This window comes from Pecten maximus, chromosome 7, assembly GCF_902652985.1.
Source record: "Pecten maximus chromosome 7, xPecMax1.1, whole genome shotgun sequence".
Taxonomy (NCBI): Eukaryota; Metazoa; Mollusca; class Bivalvia; order Pectinida; family Pectinidae; genus Pecten; species Pecten maximus.
The window spans coordinates 19,807,782-19,829,911 of NC_047021.1; the positions used below are offsets into that span (position 1 = coordinate 19,807,782).

General features: G+C 34.6%; 1 protein-coding gene across 1 annotated transcript in view; it reads right to left on the reverse strand.

Annotated features, from left to right (window-relative positions):
- The window catches only part of LOC117331831 (glutamine--tRNA ligase-like), a 48,363-nt gene that overhangs the window by 11,865 nt on the left and 14,368 nt on the right, over positions 1-22,130 (reverse strand). Inside the window, exons 14-22 of the mRNA XM_033890754.1 lie at positions 21,131-21,223; positions 20,595-20,732; positions 20,028-20,115; positions 18,334-18,419; positions 17,550-17,709; positions 15,758-15,850; positions 15,064-15,191; positions 14,085-14,151; positions 13,480-13,605 (exon numbers count right to left, since the gene is read on the reverse strand). Of these exons, the coding sequence (XP_033746645.1) occupies positions 13,480-13,605; positions 14,085-14,151; positions 15,064-15,191; positions 15,758-15,850; positions 17,550-17,709; positions 18,334-18,419; positions 20,028-20,115; positions 20,595-20,732; positions 21,131-21,223 (979 nt within the window). The remainder of the gene's footprint in view (positions 1-13,479; positions 13,606-14,084; positions 14,152-15,063; positions 15,192-15,757; positions 15,851-17,549; positions 17,710-18,333; positions 18,420-20,027; positions 20,116-20,594; positions 20,733-21,130; positions 21,224-22,130) is intronic.

Here is a 22,130-nt window from a genome sequence, read left to right on the forward strand (position 1 = left end):
TCAATCAATCCCTGGTTAACACATTACAGACATCCTCAATCAATCCCTGGTTAACAAATTACAGATATCCCTCTATCAATCCCTGGTTAACACATTACACATATCCCTCAATCAATCCCTGGTTAACACATTACAGATTTCCCTCAATCAATCCCTGGTTAACACATTACAGACATCCTCAATCAATCCCTGGTTAACAAATTACAGATATCCCTCTATCGATCCCTGGTTAACACATTACATATATCCCTCAATCAATCCCTGGTTAACACATTACAGACATCCCTCAATTAATCCCTGGTTAACACATTACAGACATCCCTCAATCAATCCCTGGTTAACACATTACAGACATCCCTCAATCAATCCCTGGTTAACAAATTACAGACATCTCTCAATCAATCCCTAGTTAACACATTACAGACATCCCTCAATCAATCCCTGGTTAACTCATTACAGACATCCCTCAATCAATCCCTGGTTAACTCATTACAGACATCCCTCAATTAATCCCTAGTTAACACATTACAGATTTCCCTCAATCAATCCCTGGTTAACTCATTACAGACATCCCTCAATCAATCCCTGGTTAACACATTACAGACATCCCTCAATCAATCCCTGGTTAACACATTACATATATCCCTCAATCAATCCCTGGTTAACACATTACAGACATCCCTCAATCAATCCCTGGTTAACACATTACAGACATCCTCAATCAATCCCTGGTTAACAAATTGCAGATATCCCTCTATCAATCCCTGGTTAACACATTACATATATCCCTCAATCAATCCCTGGTTAACACATAACAGATATCCCTCAATCAATCCCTAGTTAACACATTACAGACATCCCTCAATCAATCCCTGGTTAAGTTAACACATTACAGACATCCCTCAATTAATCCCTGGTTAACACATTACAGACATCCCTCAATTAATCCCTGGTTAACACATTACAGACATCCCTCAATCAATCCCTGGTTAACACATTACAGATATCCCTCTATCAATCCCTGGTTAACACATTACAGATATCCCTCAATCAATCCCTGGTTAACACATTACAGACATCCCTCAATCAATCCCTAGTTAACACATTACAGACATCCCTCAATCAATCCCTGGTTAAGTTAACTCATTACAGATATCCCTCAATCAATTCCTGGTTAACACATTACAGACATCCCTCAATAATCCCTGGTTAACACATACAGAATCCCTCAATCAATCCCTGTTAACACATTACAGACATCCCTCAATCAATCCCTGGTTAACACATTACAGACATCCCTCAATCAATCCCTGGTTAACACATTACAGACATCCCTCAATTAATCCCTGGTTAACACATTACAGACATCCCTCAATCAATCCCTGGTTAACAAATTACAGATATCCCTCTATCAATCCCTGGTTAACACATTACATATATCCCTCAATCAATCCCTGGTTAACACATTACAGATATCCCTCTATCAATCCCTGGTTAACTCATTACAGACATCCCTCAATTAATCCCTGGTTAACACATTACAGATATCCCTCAATTAATCCCTAGTTAATACATTACAGATATCCCTCAATCAATTCCTGGTTAACACATTACAGACATCCCTCAATTAATCCCTGGTTAACACATTACAGATATCCCTCAATTAATCCCTAGTTAATACATTACAGATTTCTCTCAATCAATCCCTGGTTAACACATTACAGACATCCCTCAATCAATCCCTGGTTAACACATTACAGACATCGAACAAATAATCCCTGGTTAACACATTACAGATTTCCCTCAATTAATCCCTGGTTAACACTTACAGACATCCCTCAATTAATCTCTAGTTAACACATTACAGGTATCCAGTAGGATATGATTCACCTGAGGGGGATATAGCCTGGAGGACTTGACCACCAGCCCTCTCATGTTGACAGCAGGATTATTGCAGATGAAAAACCTGTCAACCAATCATATTACTTCCTTATAAAACATACCTACATGTTGCTCTACTATGCTGAAAAAGCTTTTTGTGTATTTTCGTGTAAATACGCAAGGGGAGTCAATCCTTCGCGATAGTTAGTATCACACCTTTGGATCACTACCAAGCTATTACTTACTGATATAGGAGTCATGCAGTGTCCATGACTCTTAATAGCTCATCATTCGTTAATTAAGGACCTTTACAGAGTGGAATACTGTATACCTGGTACAAGTGAACAAGAGAAAACACTGATCACCTAGTAAGACAATTGGGGAACTCAATAAGTCCCGAGTGTTCCGAGTGCAATATGGTATTGAGAATTACAAATGGAATTTTGCGATTTTTTACAAACGAGGAAAAGGATATTTCTTGAAAACTGATTAAGGGTGAATTTAAAATGGGGCGAATATGTTTTGTGTTGCTCAAGGGCGAAAATAATCTGGGGCAAAAATTACCAAGTATACAGTATCAGAAAGTCAGGAATATCAAAGATGAGTGTAATCAAATGTTGAAATACAGAATTTACTTTGATAATTTTCTATTTTAAAAAATTTAACTGAACAAAATGTATGCATGAATGATTCTGCACTTCAAGTTGACTCAATGAACCAGACTGTGGGAAAGTAAGTTGAGCTTTAGATTTGAAATTGTTTTACGAGGAAACAAATTACACAAGAATTGTATATGGTAAACAGTATATATTAAGTTTCTAACAATCAAATTAAACTAATTGACTGTGCTAAGCAGGGATCACAATGCATGTAGCTCAACAGTCAGACAACAAAATACACTTGAGGATGAATTGTCTGAGAAGAGGTCACGGCAGACCGCAGGCAGTACAATAGAAGTTATTCGGTGTGGAATCCATTGTCATTTCAGGCGAACAGATTAACAATTCATCAGGGGTACTATGTCCTTGGAGGACTTGATGAATGTGGCTTACCAATGTGTAGTGCAGTATTTATGGTGATACTAATCCCAGAAAACGACTGGTATGATAATTCCTGGTATCAGCATAGGTGGCGCTGATCCATGTAGCTTAAGAAGGTGTTGCACACCGAGATTCCCTGACTGTGTATTGTCAGAGTGATGGGCAATGTCATAAGTACAGACAGATTGGCACCTACAAATATATTTCAACTTGTCTCCCCCTCCATCCCAAAATAGATCCCATCCGAGGTATTCCAGATTAGCCACCATCCCTTCCCCATCTAAGGCCAAGAGCAACAATTTGTTCTACCTCAAGATTAGTGAGCTCCTCATGTTGGCGTCAGAAATAAATTTGACACAAATGATGTTTTTAAAGAGACAAGAAGAAGACTTAATGCTGCAAGTTTTATTATCAGCAATGGGTTAGCAATCTATCTAGATCTCACTATCACACTGCCAGCACACTGCAAGCTCTTCATCTTACGAGAATTTGATTCGGTGAGATTTAATGATGATGACTCTTTTTCTAAGGAATAAAATATTCATAAGCTTTAATGTTGTGAGATAGATAATGAAATATTTCTCATTGCTTGTTGGTACAAGAGTACAATACAATCCACCGAACCAATTATCCTGCCGACTGTCTAATTGTAGCAGGCCAGTCAGTCGACTAATGAATTGCACATTTTTATAAACGGTTTTTGCCAATTACTGTTGCTAGTCCATTAGCTATATGATTAAGCTAATTTAAACTGGTTTGAAGAATATGTTTCATTCAGTTCATTTCAAATGAAAACGCCTTTAAATTCTTTTACATGTACAGATCTCATCTAAAAACTGTAACAAATTTAAGCATCTAATAATTCTACATTACAGAAATTCTTCCTAGTTAATGATCATGACGTTCAATTTCTTGATTTTTCCCACGGCAGCAAACAAACAAACTTTTTTCTGGATAAATTTCAAAACAGGAAATTCTCCAGTGGTTATCTCCCTAACATTTTTAACACTTTTTTTTTTTTAAACTTTGTTTCAAATTTGGTTCCCCTACTAGAAGGATCTACTGAAACATAATTTACCTCAGACTGTTTAAAAAAAAACACAAAAAAAACTGAACTCTTTTTACACTTGCAGTATTGATCCCATTTACTTAGTATATTAATCCGAGCAGTTCACAGGATCGAGACATATCATAGTATTGCAATCTCCTTTTCATCAGAATCTCTATATGTGCCATCTTTGCAGGGGAATGAGGGTGTTATAATTAGATTATTACAACTACACGAAAAAGAGTAGCATTATAAAATATCCATCAATATGTCTTTAGAGCTTAGTGCACATCAGTGTTTTCCAAAAATTTTGAGAAAATCAAGGATCATTTGACTGGATGCCAAACAAATTGACAGAAACAAGTACAAAATATGACCTTGAGAGTATTACAAATGTATATATAGGTATATTAATTCTCTCCTGACACATAACATCACTTGCGAGTGACATACATAATGTTAACCTTGACCTTGACCTTTGATAAAGCAGCAGACACTGTCTGAGATTTGTTGTATTGATCTACTGGAGATACAGGTAATACTTATGAAATGATCCAGCTGAAGATAGCTAGGACATTCTTCTTCACAATTGGGCTCAGCATCCATCTTGTTCCTATTAGATGTGGTTATTTTACATAGTCCAGGGAACGTCAAATCATCTTAGATAGTCCATAAGACAAAGAGCAGGCACTGTCTAGTGTATCCACAGAATCTTCTCAAGCATTGCATGGCATGTATGATTCCAAATTCTACAAAATTTATCTACATTCCTTCACAGGTTTGATTATGTAAACATCACCAAAAAACTGTGATGTAAAAAAATAAATCTGAATTTTGAAGTTTAATATTTCTAGACACAAAGATCAGACTGAAAGATAAGAAAAGTCTCATGATATCCAAGTACAAAAACAACGGAAACAAAATACAATCTAAAAACATTTTTCAAATGTTCCTGAATTAATGGTAAAACCCAGAGACAAACAACAGACTAGGGGAATTGATTAAGGGATTTTGTTTACATACCAAGTTCTATTAAACATCCTTGTATATCCAAGCCAATAAATCATAAAATGAGAAAATTCCAATAAAAATATGGAATGTGTGGTACCGAGATGGCTTATACACCAGATATATAGAAGGCGCTGGGACATCGAGGGTTGTTTCCACAAGGGCTTATACAGGTATACTACATGCCATGCTGAGAGGTAAGCACTGATGCTTCTCTAGCTGATTAACATTTTCCTTTGATTCTTACTCGGAGATTCAGTGCTAAATACAAACTCCTATATCATCATATTATAAGGTTATACTCATTACATGCAATTTGCATTTCAAACAAACATCCTTATGGCCATCCAAGTACACTGATGGTTATATATATCTCTGGGAACTGGTGTAGAGGTTCTTACTGAATGCACAATGTGTACGGAACGCCACATTCTTCCATACCAACTTGCACAGCCATTAAAACAACGCTGACAGAAACGTCTTCCCAGATTTTTTTTCGGCAAAAAAGTGGAAAAGGTTTAGTAGCATGAAGATTTAAAAGTACAACTTACACATGTACTTATATACAAAGAATAATGTACTCTGGATTGGCTGGATCCTATCTAAAAGCACCAGTGTTGATTTTGGTCACAAAAACTGATGCTTTACACCTTGTATAAACTAAAATTTGATGCTCCAGATAATTTTGAGATGAATGTTATCTGTTCTTCCGTTATAAATGACTTTCTCATTTATTCAAAGAAACATATGATAGAAACGAAGATAATCGACATCTAATATTGATGTTGGAGTAAAATGTGATCAGTAAACTAAAAGGTTTAGAAGGTGGTTGGTAGGGAGCTTCAGAAAGATGTTTATAACTAACAGATTTGACATGTGAATTGTATATTCTGTTTCTGTGTGATAACATGAAAACATGCTGTTATATGGATCACTAAATCTTTTGATACCACAGCTTATATCAAAACAACAACTCAAACTCTCACAGATGACAACCATCATCAATTACATGGAGGTAAAAATAAGTCGGGAGTTCCATAAGTAATCAGGATTGGGTATGTAAACCTTGAGGTGACCTTGCTTCCTGTTTTGGAGCTAGGGTTTGTGTAGTATCATTTTTAACCCCTAACACACTGCCATCATAAATCAGATTATGACACAGACCTACAGTCACAGTAACATACAGAACTTGGGTACTACCTACTGTGTGAGATAGCATACACTCCAACCTGTCAACAGGACCTCCTGTCCAGAAGGGTGGGAACCTGTCGACAGGACCTCCTGTCCAGAAGGGTGGGAACCTGTCGACAGGACCTCCTGTCCAGAAGGGTGGGAACCTGTCGACAGGACCTCCTGTCCAGAAGGGTGTATGCTAATTATAACTCTAACAGCTACCATTTTTGCTGTTTCTGTTTATATCTATCATTATTTATATGTCCCCCCCCCCCCCCCCCCCCCCAAACCTACAAGTAAAATGAAAATCCAGCTGTAAGTTCAGACTATCATATAGGTACCTATTTATCTATTGTTTACAGGTTTTCCCTCAAAACAGTCGATAATACATAGATTGACATTGTAAACCCAATGTCAGCTGTCAGTTCTATAAGGTACATTGTATATGTAAAATTTGCATAAGCCTGAATGTGTGATGCCATAGATTGATATCTTTATATACAGTATCTATAGTACACATATCTTTATATACAGTATCTATAGTACACATATCTTTATATACGGTATCTATAGTACACATATCTTTATATACGGTATCTATAGTACACATATCTTTATATACAGTATCTATAGTACACATATCTTTATATACAGTATCTATAGTACACATATCTTTATATACAGTATCTATAGTACACATATCTTTATATACAGTATCTATAGTACACATATCTTTATATACGGTATCTATAGTACACATATCTTTATATACGGTATCTATAGTACACGTATCTTTATATACAGTATCTATAGTACACGTATCTTTATATACAGTATCTATAGTACACGTATCTTTATATACAGTATCTATAGTACACGTATCTTTATATACAGTATCTATAGTACACGTATCTTTATATACAGTATCTATAGTACACGTATCTTTATATACAGTATCTATAGTACACGTATCTTTATATACAGTATCTATAGTACACGTATCTTTATATACAGTATCTATAGTACACAATGTCCATATATACATGCTTTTATTTCATTATTTAAGGATTAATTCTAATTTTGTTCAGGTTATCAGGAGATATAACTACAATGGAGCAATTTAAAGTTAATCCATTTAAACATATTTATAGTTTTTTCTTTGTCATCATAAGTTTCCTTTGTGTCCATTTTTATGACTCAAGATCGAAAAAAAAAAATACGTATTTAGTTGTCTGCATTTACACAATATTACTGAAACAGCCTATGGTTTCAACTTATCCGACACCAAAGCATCAGTAGTTTGCATATCTCAATGTCTTCATTGTAATAAGCAATGTAAGCATTCATTATTTTAACAAATAATCAAACAAAAATATCAAGGGTCTTTAAAGTTTCTGCTTCAAAAGTAGATCTGAAGACAAACTTTATGACGTGGATGGTTATAAACACGTTAAAATTCTGTGTAACACAGTCAGGAATGTGAGAATTCATTTCTGAAATTCACTATATGCCCAAGTTGCATTAGAAACATGATTTGCCTCCACATATAGCTAGCCTTCTCTATGTTTGACTCGTATGGCCTTTGGGAGTACTGGCTTGAAAACATTTGGTATGGCATGAATAATCATATTTTTGTCGACCTTATTTAGACACTGTATACCAAGATGGCTGCACCCACGGCATGGTTTGTTATCTGACATCTTGCCAAACAAACCAAATAAAATATAAAACCATGTTTCTGATTCTGTTTCTGATTTTCATTGCATGTTTGTTGATGATGCAGTAGCAGATGACGTTTAATATGCTGTGTATGTAAAACAGGCCTGATTTCTTTTAACACCTTCCTTCTTTTTTTCTTTTTTTACATTTTGTTAAATTTAGATTTTGGTTTGTCAAGCATGTGCATGTTTTTCACTTTATGGTAATCTCTCATCCATTATACTTTGTTTACGTCTTAAAATAGCCATGGGAATTCCCAGCTTGAGGTGATGCATAAACAAGACATATCACTACAGCATGAGAGGGACTTATGGGTGTATAATGATAATGAACATTACAAAGGTCATAGAGTCAATTACAACAGTGATTGTCAATATTCCCTAATCTATTTCCTTTGCACACACCAATCCCTCACCCTGCCTCATCCCATATTTCATTTGAATATATATGAATTTGAATATTAGTATGTAACCTTTTTGTCAGTGGCATCTATTGCGAACGCATAAATATTAAAGAGACAAATTGTTTAAAGTATCCTGTACTTGTTTTAAAAATCCTATTTTCAAATTATGTGTTAAATCATATATATATCACTGATACAACTTGACATTAACAAAATGTAGTTAAATAAGGAAAGCCAGTTGAGTTCTCAGACTAAGAGGTCTGTCTGACATTTATAATTAACAGTACAGTTCTTATCCTAGTTTAACACACCTGACCTCACAATACCTAGACAATGGAGTCTGATGATTTTATGATCTAGGTGGTGATAAGTATAGAAACACATCCAACATTTCCTGTACATCTGTATGGGTACATACACTTCTCTGTAAAATGTCTACCAACCAATGATTATTGCATGTGATTCTGTAATACATCAACGCTTTTTGTCTCCACACACACCAAACACTTTGACGATGTTACGACACGGCTTGGATATGATGACGCCGATAGGAACACACACTGCACAGGAAATGTAGCTAACATCAACAAAGGCAGTGACAAAGGAAGTAGTCACACAGAACAACATTACTGCACCGTGGTGCATCTGTAACCACTGGATTCAATGATAAAACAGACAGGGACAATTTCACAAACAACAATACATTATCTACGCGCAATTTCACACAAAGAGTTCACTTAATAGGTCCCTATTTAATGGGTGCATGCAATGCAGATATTCAATAAATCTGAACTTTCCATTTCTCTGATGGCCCATTGTTTGACATTATACATCTGACTGAAGTGTCGTTCTGATGAACTGTCCCTTGCTTCCTGTTTGACACAATTCTCTTTTAAATTTATATACACATGTTAGCAGTGCTGACTAGACTCTCCAAGCATTTCCAATGGTATAAATTTACTGTTTAATGATAAAATTGGTTGTCATAATTGCCAACCAATCCCTATTAAGAAGAAGGACTCCTGATTTCGGACTAAAAACAATCCTAATTGGTCTGGAAATGATATATTCTTAATGCATTAGCTTGTCAAAAATGACTTTTAAAAACAAACTTTTCTTAGGCTTATATATGCATAACACCCCCCTCCCCCCAGTATTTTCTTAGGCTTGAAAATTAAACTTGTTTAATCATTCAGAAAGGATTGGTTGTTGATTTCTTTAAATATCGAGCCCTATAGAAACCTAACGAATGAGAATCTATGAAAAATATTTCTCGCAAATATAACTAAATTTTCTTCCTCTCTCCTTCAACAATAAAGCCATCAATAAATGTGCACACATAGCAAAAAACGAATCCCCATGCAAATTTATTTCTCTAAATTTGAGTAGCAGCAACTGGACTCTGCTTAACTAGAAATGTCTAAAAGGGACTAAACAGTACTATAATTTGTCAATGCAATATTTTAAAAGTGTATTGGGATTGTATCTTTCACAGAATTGGAAAAAAATCCACAAACATGCAAAAAGAGTAACAAAGCATTGAACTGCAGCAGATTTACTACTAAAAAAAGAAGATCTTTTCATCAATATAGCAGAAATAACTGATGTAAAACTGTGATTGTGTCCTAATTAAAAGGTGCCTATCCCTGGAGATGACACAAAACGGTATTATATTAAATATGTCAATGTGAATACTTGTATTGTTGGAAAAGTAAATTATGTATTTAATCACTAAAATTCACCATAGTTATCTGCATGCATATTGTACCGTAGTTATCATGATTGTAGTCTGACATATTAAAAGTCAAAATCTACAAATTACTCCTGAAAATTCCATGACCAATTCAGCAATTTTTTCTCCAAAGAGAAAAAAAAAAGCCCATTAGTACTAAATTAGATAATCAGCCCCATGAGGTATATATTTTTTGTATACAGGGAAGTCATAATCACTGAAATGTTTGTAATGGGCATTTTGTGAAGTGTGTATTTTTTGTGAGGTTGTCAGGCCAGTCAAGCTCTTATAAGATTCCGATATTTCAGGACTCATACAACTAAATCAGCCAATCATCTGGTGTTTCTCTTGAAACAAGTCCCTGAGGGAAATGGATTTCTTAGGTTTGTAGCTGTTTTCCTGAGTAAATAACATGAAATGGGTACTTTCTATATACGTGAATAAAGAGTAGGGTCTTGAGATTTGGAAAATCAAAAATATGTAGGATTTCAGGTGTAAATTTAAAGGTGGGAATTCCCCAGCGCACTAAATGTCAGGGTTACTGTCTTTCAAGTACCCATGTGCTCTTATATGCCATTAAACCTATACAATAACAACATTTATCCGATAGAAAAAACTGTAAACTTTAATTTGATATAAATTTCACATCATTTGAACTTCAAACGTGGAATGAACGGATGAAGCCACTAGTAATAACATATAGTAAATGATTTAGCTGTGTGAGCCCTTCACAAATCCTTATGATTTATTACTGAGGTTGATCTCAGTTTTAATATCTCTAAAAATTTAATCATTTCCACATCTCCTAAACAGCAATCAGGAATGTTCTGATATCACAGATTACATCATACATGTACATATAATTTAGTCCTTAAATCTGTAGCCGTCACAAAAAAATCAAGACAGAAAACAGCCGTTTTTATATATAGTCCAGCAATCAAAGATTCGTGGGACTGGATTCCAAAATGAGAAAACTCATACATGTACCAAGATTTCTCAGTACCATTGAAACAACTGTATTTATAGTTATAAATTAATGTATAAACCTGTAGAGTGGAACTTCCCTAAACCAATTATGCAAGGTCCATGAATATTTGGCCGGTTTAGAGAGGGTTCGGTTTGGAGGAGTGATCCAGATTTGAGGGGCCAGGATCTAGGGATAATGTTTCATATCTTTAAAGCATTGTTAACGTTGATATTATGGAAGTTAATGAAATACATAGAATGCATAATCTTTAAAAAATGAAATTAATTAAATAAGTTATATTACTGTATTGAAAAAGTATGCCATAATTATATCATTTCACTTATCATTTCACAACACTGTCATATACACTTACTAATATCCAGCCTGTAGCTACACCTCTGTGCTTATGGGGCATGATAAGGGGTATTTATTTAATTTTAAACTAGAATTGTTTTACAAATAAAAGTAACTACACTATACATTAACCAGTTCCTACTGACCTTATGTTAAGGACATCAAGAGAGCATTTTAAATGAAACATTTTTTATGTATTAGTTTCCTTCTCTTATGCAAATTTGTCTACTGCAAAAATAACCCGTTCGGGGGCCTCGTGCAAATTTAATAGATGCGAAAATCTGACTTTAGTAACTTAACTATTTCGATGATCTATGGAGATTTGCATGGTTTCATCTTGTCCATTTTGATTATTACACAACTAAATTATAATGCTCCTCTCGTGGTAGGTGTTATCATACTATTATGTACAAATAATATTCCTACTATACACGTATGCCCCGAAGACAACGTTTACAACAATAATCGTCATAGGTGCTGATTTCGTGGTTAGGTGGCTGATGGGCACCTGTCATGCTCGCTCAGGTAAGGCCGGGTTACAGTAGCAATTTTAGGTATATTTTAAACATTCTGGACACAAAATCAGTTTAATATTTGAAATTCAGAGGTATCAAAAGTTTTATATTACTATAATAAAGAAGGATCAATTCTGTACATCCCCTTTTAGATCTTACAGCATAATGACCAAAACATTTTCACCTGAGTTTTGATATATTTTAGCACATTTGGCCCCCTGTGACTTTGAACAAAGGTCAAGGTCATTCATTTGAACAAACTTGGTAGCCCTTCATCCCAGCATGCTACAGACCTAATATTTGGTCTCTGGGCCTTTTGGTTATCAAGAAGTCGTTGGAAGATTTTAGCATATTTAACCCCTGTGACCTTGAATGAAGGTCAAGGTCATCCATCTGAACAAACTTGGTAACCCTTTATCCCAGCATACTAGAGACCTAATATTGGGTCTCTGGGCCTTTTGATTATCAAGAAGAAGTCGTTCAAAGATTTTAGTATATTTGACCCCTGTGACCTTGAACGAAGGTCAAGGCCATCCATTTGAACAAACTTGGTAGCCATTAATCCCAGCATGCAACAGATATAATATTGGGTATCTCGGCCCTTTGGTTATCAAGAAGAAGTCGTTCAACGACTTAAGCATATTTGACCCCTGTGACCTTGAATGAAGGTCAAGGTCATCCATTTGAAAATAAAACTTGGTAGCTCTTCATCCCGTCATGCTACAGACCCAATATCAGGTCTCTGGGCCTGTTGGTAATGGAGAAGAAGTTGAAAATGTAAATTGTTTACGACGCAGGACTTTGTCTCAGGTGACCTAAAAAGCTGGAGATCAACTATCAATAGTATATTCTACAGATAAAAAAGCATTGTTTAAGATTTGATGACATCAACAATTAAACTCTTTTAGTAATGATCTTATCACAATGATATGTCTTATTTTCATATTTGCACATTTCATTACAGCTATTTACACAAATTAGTGGCAACATTTCATGAGAAATATTATTATCAAACACTTCACTTTTTCAGGATAGATATTTAAAAAGATTTAATAGCAGCATCCGGATTACAGACTGATTTTACTTTATGATATCAAACATACCTTACTTTGGGAGATGAAATATTACGTTGAGAAAATGTGAAATGTCTATTTAGCTGTTAAGCATACAGTCAGAAACTGTTATGACAAATCAGGAAGCATCAGTCAGTCAAATTTTAAAATAAACAATAATAATATTGACACTTTAGACCTGCATGGCTACATTTAAGTGTGGATGTGAATCTCTCACCAATCACCACAAACTGCTAAATCAAGGCAGTACATGACTACTGACTGGTAAACATCATACAAGAATGTAGAAAACCAAAACAAATGCCCAATCAGAAAGTTCATTGGAAACCAATAGTCAATCAAAATTCTGAAAACCATTAGCCTATCCCAAGGTCTAAAACCTACAGCCAATCACAAATTTTAAACCATTAGGTTATCAAAATGAAAAAATCTCAAACCAATAGACAATCAAAAAGCCAAAATGGATATGAAATCTGAACGCAAAAAAAAAGACTTTCATAACCTAGGACAGGATGACAATCATCAAAGTTGTTTAAGTAAAATTACTCCATTGAAAAATTCCTTACCTTGGTAGAGGTAGAATCTCTGTCTACAGTGAAAAATCCTACACGTTCAAACTGGAATCTGTCGTAAAGTTTAGCATCCTTCACTGATACATCCACATATGCGTTAGGTATCACCTGCATAGAATTCTGAAAAAAACAACCCAATTAACTACATTTAGATTGGATTAAAGTAGTTTTCTACACTGATTTCTCCACTTGAAACAAAGTTACCTAGAGATAAAGTACCTAAAAAGCATTTGAAATCTGCATGATATATAGAGGATCTTACACTAATGGCTATGTTATATGGGATTTATTACCCAGGTAAAAGAGTTTAATAAATTTGACACGATATAGCTATGAGTGTAAGATTCTATTTGTCACATAACTACTATTTATGAGAATAAAAGCAAAAAACTTTCAATTTTTGTTTTATATAAGACAGGCAAAGTCCAGTTCAGATGGGACGTTTCAGTATACCCAGACAATCATCCGTTGTTAAATATTTACTATGGTGTCACAATAGTGTTATTACAAGTTTCTTACAATATTTATGACATATATAGCAAAAACGCCAGTTATGTGATCAGTATTTAAGTTAAGACAGAGAATTAAGAGGACATTACCTTGTTGACATCAGTTACAAATCCACCAGGGACAACATTCTTATCCTCAGGATTTTTATGGTTAAATCTGCAAAAAAATTCATATATACAGTCATAAAATTGGTTTCCAGAGAAGATGGTTCAGGGGAAGAAACTCCTAACCATATCAATCTTTTTACAGCACACTTGGTTCAGGGGAGGCAAACCTAAATAAGAAGCTGTGATTTTTTTTTTTTTTTTTAAGGGGATATAGCACTGTCAGGTAATAATGAACGAATTGTCATGAAGATTGACATGAATGATCTTTGTGCCACCATTGGCTTTGTCGCAAAAAAAATAACTTTGACTTTCCATGCTAATATAATTTTCTCTATATTTACACTTTTGGGGGATAATGCAATTTTCAAGAAAGTGATTATTTCAAAATCTGGATGAAAAAAATGCCACAATTCTCTGTTAATGTTTAGTGTTGAAAGGGAGAATATTATTTCAGTTGATAAATTTTACCTACAAGTAAGAATTCTATTTTTGGGGTGTCTTTATTTCATCAAATTATGGAAATTCCAATTTTTTTTCTCTCAATAAAACTACTTTGTCATGAATGGAATCATTTAACCTGTCATGCAGTGAAAGATTATGACAAATATTAGATTATGGAGAATGAAATCATTTCCTTACCCTGAAAATAAAATAATACACATTATTGTCAATTTTTTTATCACATCAAGTGGAATTACCTCCCCTTTATGTTTCCATCTGATACGTTGGTCTGTTGTTTTTCTGATGTTCGATTGGAAATCTCTTTCTCAGGAGGTAGCATTTTATGAGTGATTCGTATCACATTCACATCATTTCACAGAAAAATCCTATCTTGGGAATGTCCTTGTCAGATATTTCGATAATTCAGAAAATTTTAAATCATCATATCCGAATTCTATTTTAAATCTTAGATAAGACATGACAAACTGGTCTCAGTATAATGAAACTTTATAATACTTACAGAATTTCATACAACCTGACTTCACAAACAAGAGGTTCACACACCCAGTGGATAAAACCTTTAGGCTTGTCCGTCTCTGTCGACCGTTTACAGGTGGCTAATAACTCGCTTATATTCCCATCATCATCCTGTTTTATGAAAAATACCAAAAACATGTATCTAAAGCAAAGATAGAAATCATTTATGTAATACTTGATTGATATTTACAGTGTAGTCCAGATAATGTATCATTTCTCTTCCAGACCAATGTGGATAGATTCAGAGAAAAAATGGATTATAATGAGACAATTTTCTGTAGACAATTATAAACTTGTCTTCTACACAATCAAATTAAAATTTCACTTGCAGAGTATCATAGAGGAGTGGAAATTACAAATCTTATTTTAATTAGATTGACCTTCTAAACTACTGCCTGGATTAGCAAGACAAATTTCAGAAGTTATAAATAAACTTGGACATGACATGAATTTAAAATACTTAAAATACTTAAAACAAGATATTTATGAAAATTATTTGTACATCTACATTTCATAACTTGACATGTTATTGTTAAAACATACAAAATACTGTTATCTGCAGAAGTTTAACTATGAGGGGATATGATATTGACCTTTAGCAACAAAGTATTACTTATCAAACACTGGTACAAACAAGAACAGGTTTTTGTGCCTATGTTATCTTTGGAAACTTTTACCTTTATAACTTTTTCTACTGCTATAACAAAGCCGGCATGACGAAGTCCTACTGGCTGGTCAGCAGAAAATCTTTTGTAATTTTTATCTGCTTTCTGAAACAAACAATTGAAAAATAATGTTATTACAGATTTAGGAATTTCTTTTTCATGAAAAATATAAAACTCACTCTACTGATTTGGTCTCTATATAAACAAAGCCTAATTATAGTTGAATTTGTCCCACTATAACACAGCCTAACTCTAGTTGAATTTGTCCCACTATAACATTTATTAATATTAAGTAGATTAAGTTCAATGCCTCCACCAGAGTAAATAGCCTGGCACATCTGGTTTATTAGTCTTATAATCAACCAATTGAGCTCTAACAGCTGAATAAAAGAGACATGATTTCCAGCGAGGTGATATATTGTGGCTAGTATTAATTAATATTACTCAAAACCTCTCTAGGAAATAACTTGTTGAGGTTCTAAGAAAAATTCCGAAGAGACTAAAGTGGCAGCAATGTCAGAAAGGTCATCGTTTATTAACTCCATGCCTCTGCTGGGGATCGAACCCAGAACCTCTGGCTTACTAGTATTCCACTCAAAGTGATTGAGCTAAAGAGGAATACTCTTTAGCTGAGCAGTATATTGCAGCTAGTATTTACCAGAATAACACAATAATATACACAAGCTGAGTTCCCTGACATTTGTCCCACTATAACACAGCCTAACTCTAGTTGAATTTGTCCCACTATAACACAGCCTAACTCTAGTTGAATTTGTCCCACTATAACACAGCCTAACTCCAGTTGAATTTGTCCCACTATAAACACAGTCTAACTCTAGTTGAATTTGTCCCACTATAAACACAGCCTAAATCTAGTTGAATTTGTCCCACTATAACACAGCCTAACTCTAGTTGAATTTGTCCCACTATAAACACAGCCTAACTCTAGTTGAATTTGTCCCACTATAACACACAGCCTAACTCTAGTTGAATTTGTCCCACTATAAACACAGCCTAACTCTAGTTGAATTTGTCCCACTATAAACACAGCCTAACTCTAGTTGAATTTGTCCCACTATAACACAGCCTAACTCTAGTTGAATTTGTCCCACTATAACACAGCCTGACTCTAGTTGAATTTGTCCCACTATAACACAGCCTAACTCTAGTTGAATTTGTCCCACTATAAACACAGCCTAACTCTAGTTGAATTTGTCCCACTATAAACACAGCCTAACTCTAGTTGAATTTGTCCCACTATATACACAGCCTAACTCTAGTTGAATTTGTCCCATTATAAACACAGCCTAACTCTAGTTGAATTTGTCCCTCTCTATACATATAATTATGTAACAGAGGTAATTATTATTAAGTAGATTAAGTTCAATGCCTCCACCAGAGTAAATAGCCTGGGACATCTGATTTATTAGTCTTATAATCAACCAATTGAGCTCTAACAGCTGATTTAAAGAGACATTATTTCCAGCGAGGCGATATATTGTGGCTAGTATTAATTAATATTACTCAAAACCTCTCTAGGAAATAACTTGTTGAGGTTCTAAGAAAAATTCCCAAGAGACTAAAGTGGCAGCAATGCCAGAAAGGTCATCGTTTATTAACTCCATGCCTCTGCTGGGGATCGAACCCAGAACCTCTGGCTTACTAGTATTCCACTCAAAGTGATTGAACTAATGAGGAATACTCTTTAGCTGAGCAGTATATTGCAGCTAGTATTTACCAGAATAACACAATAATATACACAAAGCTGAATTCTCTGAATTTTGCCTCCATCAACCAAACCTACCTCTCTGAAGTCGTCCCTCTCTATAAATACTGTGGCTCCAAAAGGCACTTTATGTGAACCCTTTCCTTCATCAGCTGGGAAGTTGGGGACACTAACTTCCTTAGGGGCATCACTGAGATTAGTTATCGTGACTTTGAGTGGGTCTAACACGGCCATAGCCCTGTGGAGAGTTAATCATCAGTTGAACAAGGTAGTGAATAAGAAATACATATTTACTGACAATAATAATAATCATTAATTGATATCATATGTATACATTTACTTCTTTAGGTGTATTCCTGCTAAATATCTAAAAAAAAAAAACAAAAAAAACAGAGGACTCCAGGCTTAATGAACAACTTAATTAAAACAGTTCCATACATTAAGATTTTCTCCCACACCCAACAAGCATAGAATTTCTTTTTTCTGTGGTTCTGTGGTATACAGTGTATATACTAAACAGCCCTTAGCTGAAAATGTTTTCGTTCAGGTATGTGCTAGTAATTCTGCTGATGACCTATTGGTATGAACTTTACTTGTATATACTAGAGTGTAGTTGTCATGTACTACTAACCTGAGTTTAGCATATATGAATGAAAAGTTTCATCATAATGATGCAAATTTACTAAGATAAATGACAAAATGATAAATTTTGTACATTCCTATCATAGTATTAAATTAGATATTGGTTCATAACAAATTTAATGTAATAGGCATTATACCGCTGATAACAGGTTAGTTACACGATAAATACAGTTATGTTTGTAAATGATGTTCTTGATCAGGTCGGGATGCCGTTTCTCACCTGGGAGCGGTCACATTGAGCACTTCACGGACACAGGCATCCAACATGGACGGATGGAGAGTTGTCTGGGACATGGTGACACCCACCTAAAATATACAACAAAATCACCATCAGCATTTCAACAATATACAAAGCCATCCATAAGTTCCCATACACTTTGCAGAGAATATTTTGTAAATATGATTATAACACTGTGTATCTTAATCTTTTGTCTTGTAACTTCTTATCATAAATACAGTCAAACTTCATTAACTCGAACTCAGATAACTCGAAGACCCCATTTAACTCAAAGTATTACTCCGGTCCCAGCCAAAATCCTTCTTAGTAATAAAAACTCAGATAATTCGAACTCGGATAATTCGTAAAATGATGGTTCCGATATTATAAAACCTATGTTAAGTGTACCGGTTATCTCGAAGTTGAAAACATTATTTTCATTTTTAAACAAAATGTGTAAACAAAATACTTAACGTACATCTCGGTAAATTGTTTACAATTTGGGGCATGGGAAATATCCCGTTTTCGTTTCGGTTTGTTATTAAATTACACTAAACATACTTGACTATTGTTACTGTAAAACCCGTCTTTATTAAGATCCAACAGTATTGATGTTGACAAACAGCACGTACATAAGCCATTTGATGAAGTAGTGCAAAAATTATACCTAAGCTCGCAACACTGTCAAATTGTCCGGGTCACCATGTGCGATCAGGTGGAACTTACCGACACATCTGAAATAACACCATGGCCAGGTAACGCCTGGATTACTTCCAGGACTTCATTTCTAATGAACTATGATAAGTGATTTAAGTTTATGGTTTTAAAACTGTTGGATCATATTTATGTGACTCAACTCCGTGATTGTTGTAAAAGATTGATGTGTACTTGCGCACTGTGTATTTCCGGCTGCTACTCCACTTGTCAACAGGTGGCCTGTGCCGGTACATTTGTGTATGTATTATTTGCCGCCGATTTCGTATATTGATTTTTTGTGATGTTTTACAATAATATCATTTATGTACCAGATAGAAATGATTTAAATAGATATTAAAGTGCTGAAATTGTGTGCTAATCTTCTCGTCTGTCACTCACTTAGAATTGACATGTCAGACACGACTCCCAATCAAAGGTAAACGCGCCTACTTGATTTCAAAATGATAGGACAGTATTGCATGAAATATAATGTTTTTATTAGAAATATCGTTTTAAGTATAAATAATATATACGATTTTGTTATGATTATTAATCGAAATCAAAAAGGAGTGTTTCTGTTAAGGGATTTAAAAAAAAATATAAATATATATACCAACACGTCTACCTTGAAACTTGGATAACTCGAAGACTCGGATAACTCGAAGTTTTTTCACGATCCCGATGACTTCGAGTTAAAGAAGTTTGACTGTAAATGGTTTTATAGATATGAATAGCTGATATGGATATTGATGATCTACAAATCCTCAAAAAACACTTTAGCATGTCCTTTTAGAAAGGTTAAATTGAGAGCATATTTTCACAGAATAACGTTTTAGGAAGGGATAATTCCTAATCTTATTGTACAGATTAATAAAAAATTACACATTTTTGAAACATTTTGGAAAATAATGTTACATCTTGACCCTCTATGAATCTTAATCAAGGTGGGTTATTTTTGTAAAAAAAATTTAAATGGTGCTGATGTAGTCTTTTGATTATACCTTGGCACAGAAGTAGTTGATAGCCTCGGGTGGGAACCCTCTTCTCCTCAGTGCAGTCAGTGTAAACAGACGAGGGTCATCCCAATCTCTGTAGAACATTCCAACAGTTTTTAAATGAATTGTTCAAAGACATTTCTTAGGCTTAAGAAATCAATGACACTATAGAAACCAGTGTGTAATAATAGTTACCTGCCTGTTATTCAATCTATTTGACTGTTCCATCTCATGAATTCATTGAAATGAAATAATAGTTATAGTCAGAATGGTTACTATATACAGGTCTGTTAAAGCAAAAACAGAATATTTTACATCATTAAATTTTGCTTGTTTCCTTAACAAAAGTTGAACTGCAAATTTCAATGTTGCAAATATTTTTGGCTAGAGAACACATCATATAAATGTATAAGCCGACCATAAACTATTTATAGGATATGAAAAGTGAATCCAAGACACTACGCACACTCAGGATTTTTTTACAGTACAGAACTGAACCACAACTATATATAACACCAAAAGAAATTGAACTCAAAACCAGATGTGTGATTTACCTGAGAATGTGTGATTTACCTGACAATGTCTTCTGTGATGAGTTTTCCTATTTTCCGTTTAGACACGACAGTGTAGTTGAGATTGAGTCGTCCATACTCCCACTGTACAGGACAGTAGGCATCCACCACGTTACATAACCAGTAATAGGACGACCGTCTAAAATAGCACATAAAACATGTCTATAAATAAAGAATTGTCTCCCTTGGAGAGGAATGTCTACTTTTGTTTAACAGATAGTGATGACAGATGAATTGCATTTACAACTTTATAATGAAACAAGCATGAAAATAACCTTTATAATAAAAAAAATAGCTGAAGGGCATTTCCAGTAAAACATCTACCCCACCCCAGGACTCCAGGTTTGGTTAAGGGGTACCACCTTTAGAATTTATTAAATAAATTTGATAAAAGTAATAGGAAGGCAATCCAACCATGTACAGAAATGATTTATTGTGGAGTCCTGGGGTCAGGTAGATCGATATTTAATGGAATAGCCCTTAACGTGATTACACGTTAGATTAATTAGTTGCCATTTAGCTCATAAGCCTACAAACCTTGATTGGAACTCCTTGGTACAGAGCGAATGTGTGATGTTCTCTAATGAATCACATAAACAGTGTGTAAAGTCATACGTAGGGTAGATACACCTGTAAATAAACATCAGACAGTTAATATACCATACTAGTACACCAGACAGTTAATACACCATACTAGTACACCAGACAGTTAATACACCATACTAGTACACCAGACAGTTAATACACCATACTAGTACACCAGACAGTTAATATACCATACTAGTACACCAGACAGTTAATATACCATACTAGTACACCAGACAGTTAATACACCATACTAGTACACCAGACAGTTAATATACCATACTAGTACACCAGACAGTTAATACACCATACTAGTACACCAGACAGTTAATATACCATACTAGTACACCAGACAGTTAACACACCATACTAGTACACCAGACAGTTAATATACCATACTAGTACACCAGACAGTTAATATACCATACTAGTACACCAGACAGTAATACACCATACTAGTACACCAGACAGTTAATATACCATACTAGTACACCAGACAGTTAATACACCATACTAGTACACCAGACAGTTAGTACACCATACTAGTACACCAGACAGTTAATACACCATACTAGTACACCAGACAGTTAATACACCATACTAGTACACCATACTAGAATTGATGTCATTGTGTGATGTACATAGGTAACACTTTTGTAACCCTACTTATTAGCAGGGGCATAAAAAGTGGTCAATTATATGCCCTTCTCACCTTGACCTTAACCTATGTACCACAGCCTACTCATTTTTTATTTCATTTTTTTAAAATTGGAGGACAAGATATATATATGTGGTATATAGAGGTTCCCCAACGAGTGGATATTGTTTATCATTTTTATCCAACTTGAGTTAGTTAATTTCCTAATTTTGAAAAGACACGAGCTTTAGCGATCAGTGTCCTTTCATAATTAGAAAAATAACTAACAAGAGTTGGATAAAAATGATAAACAAT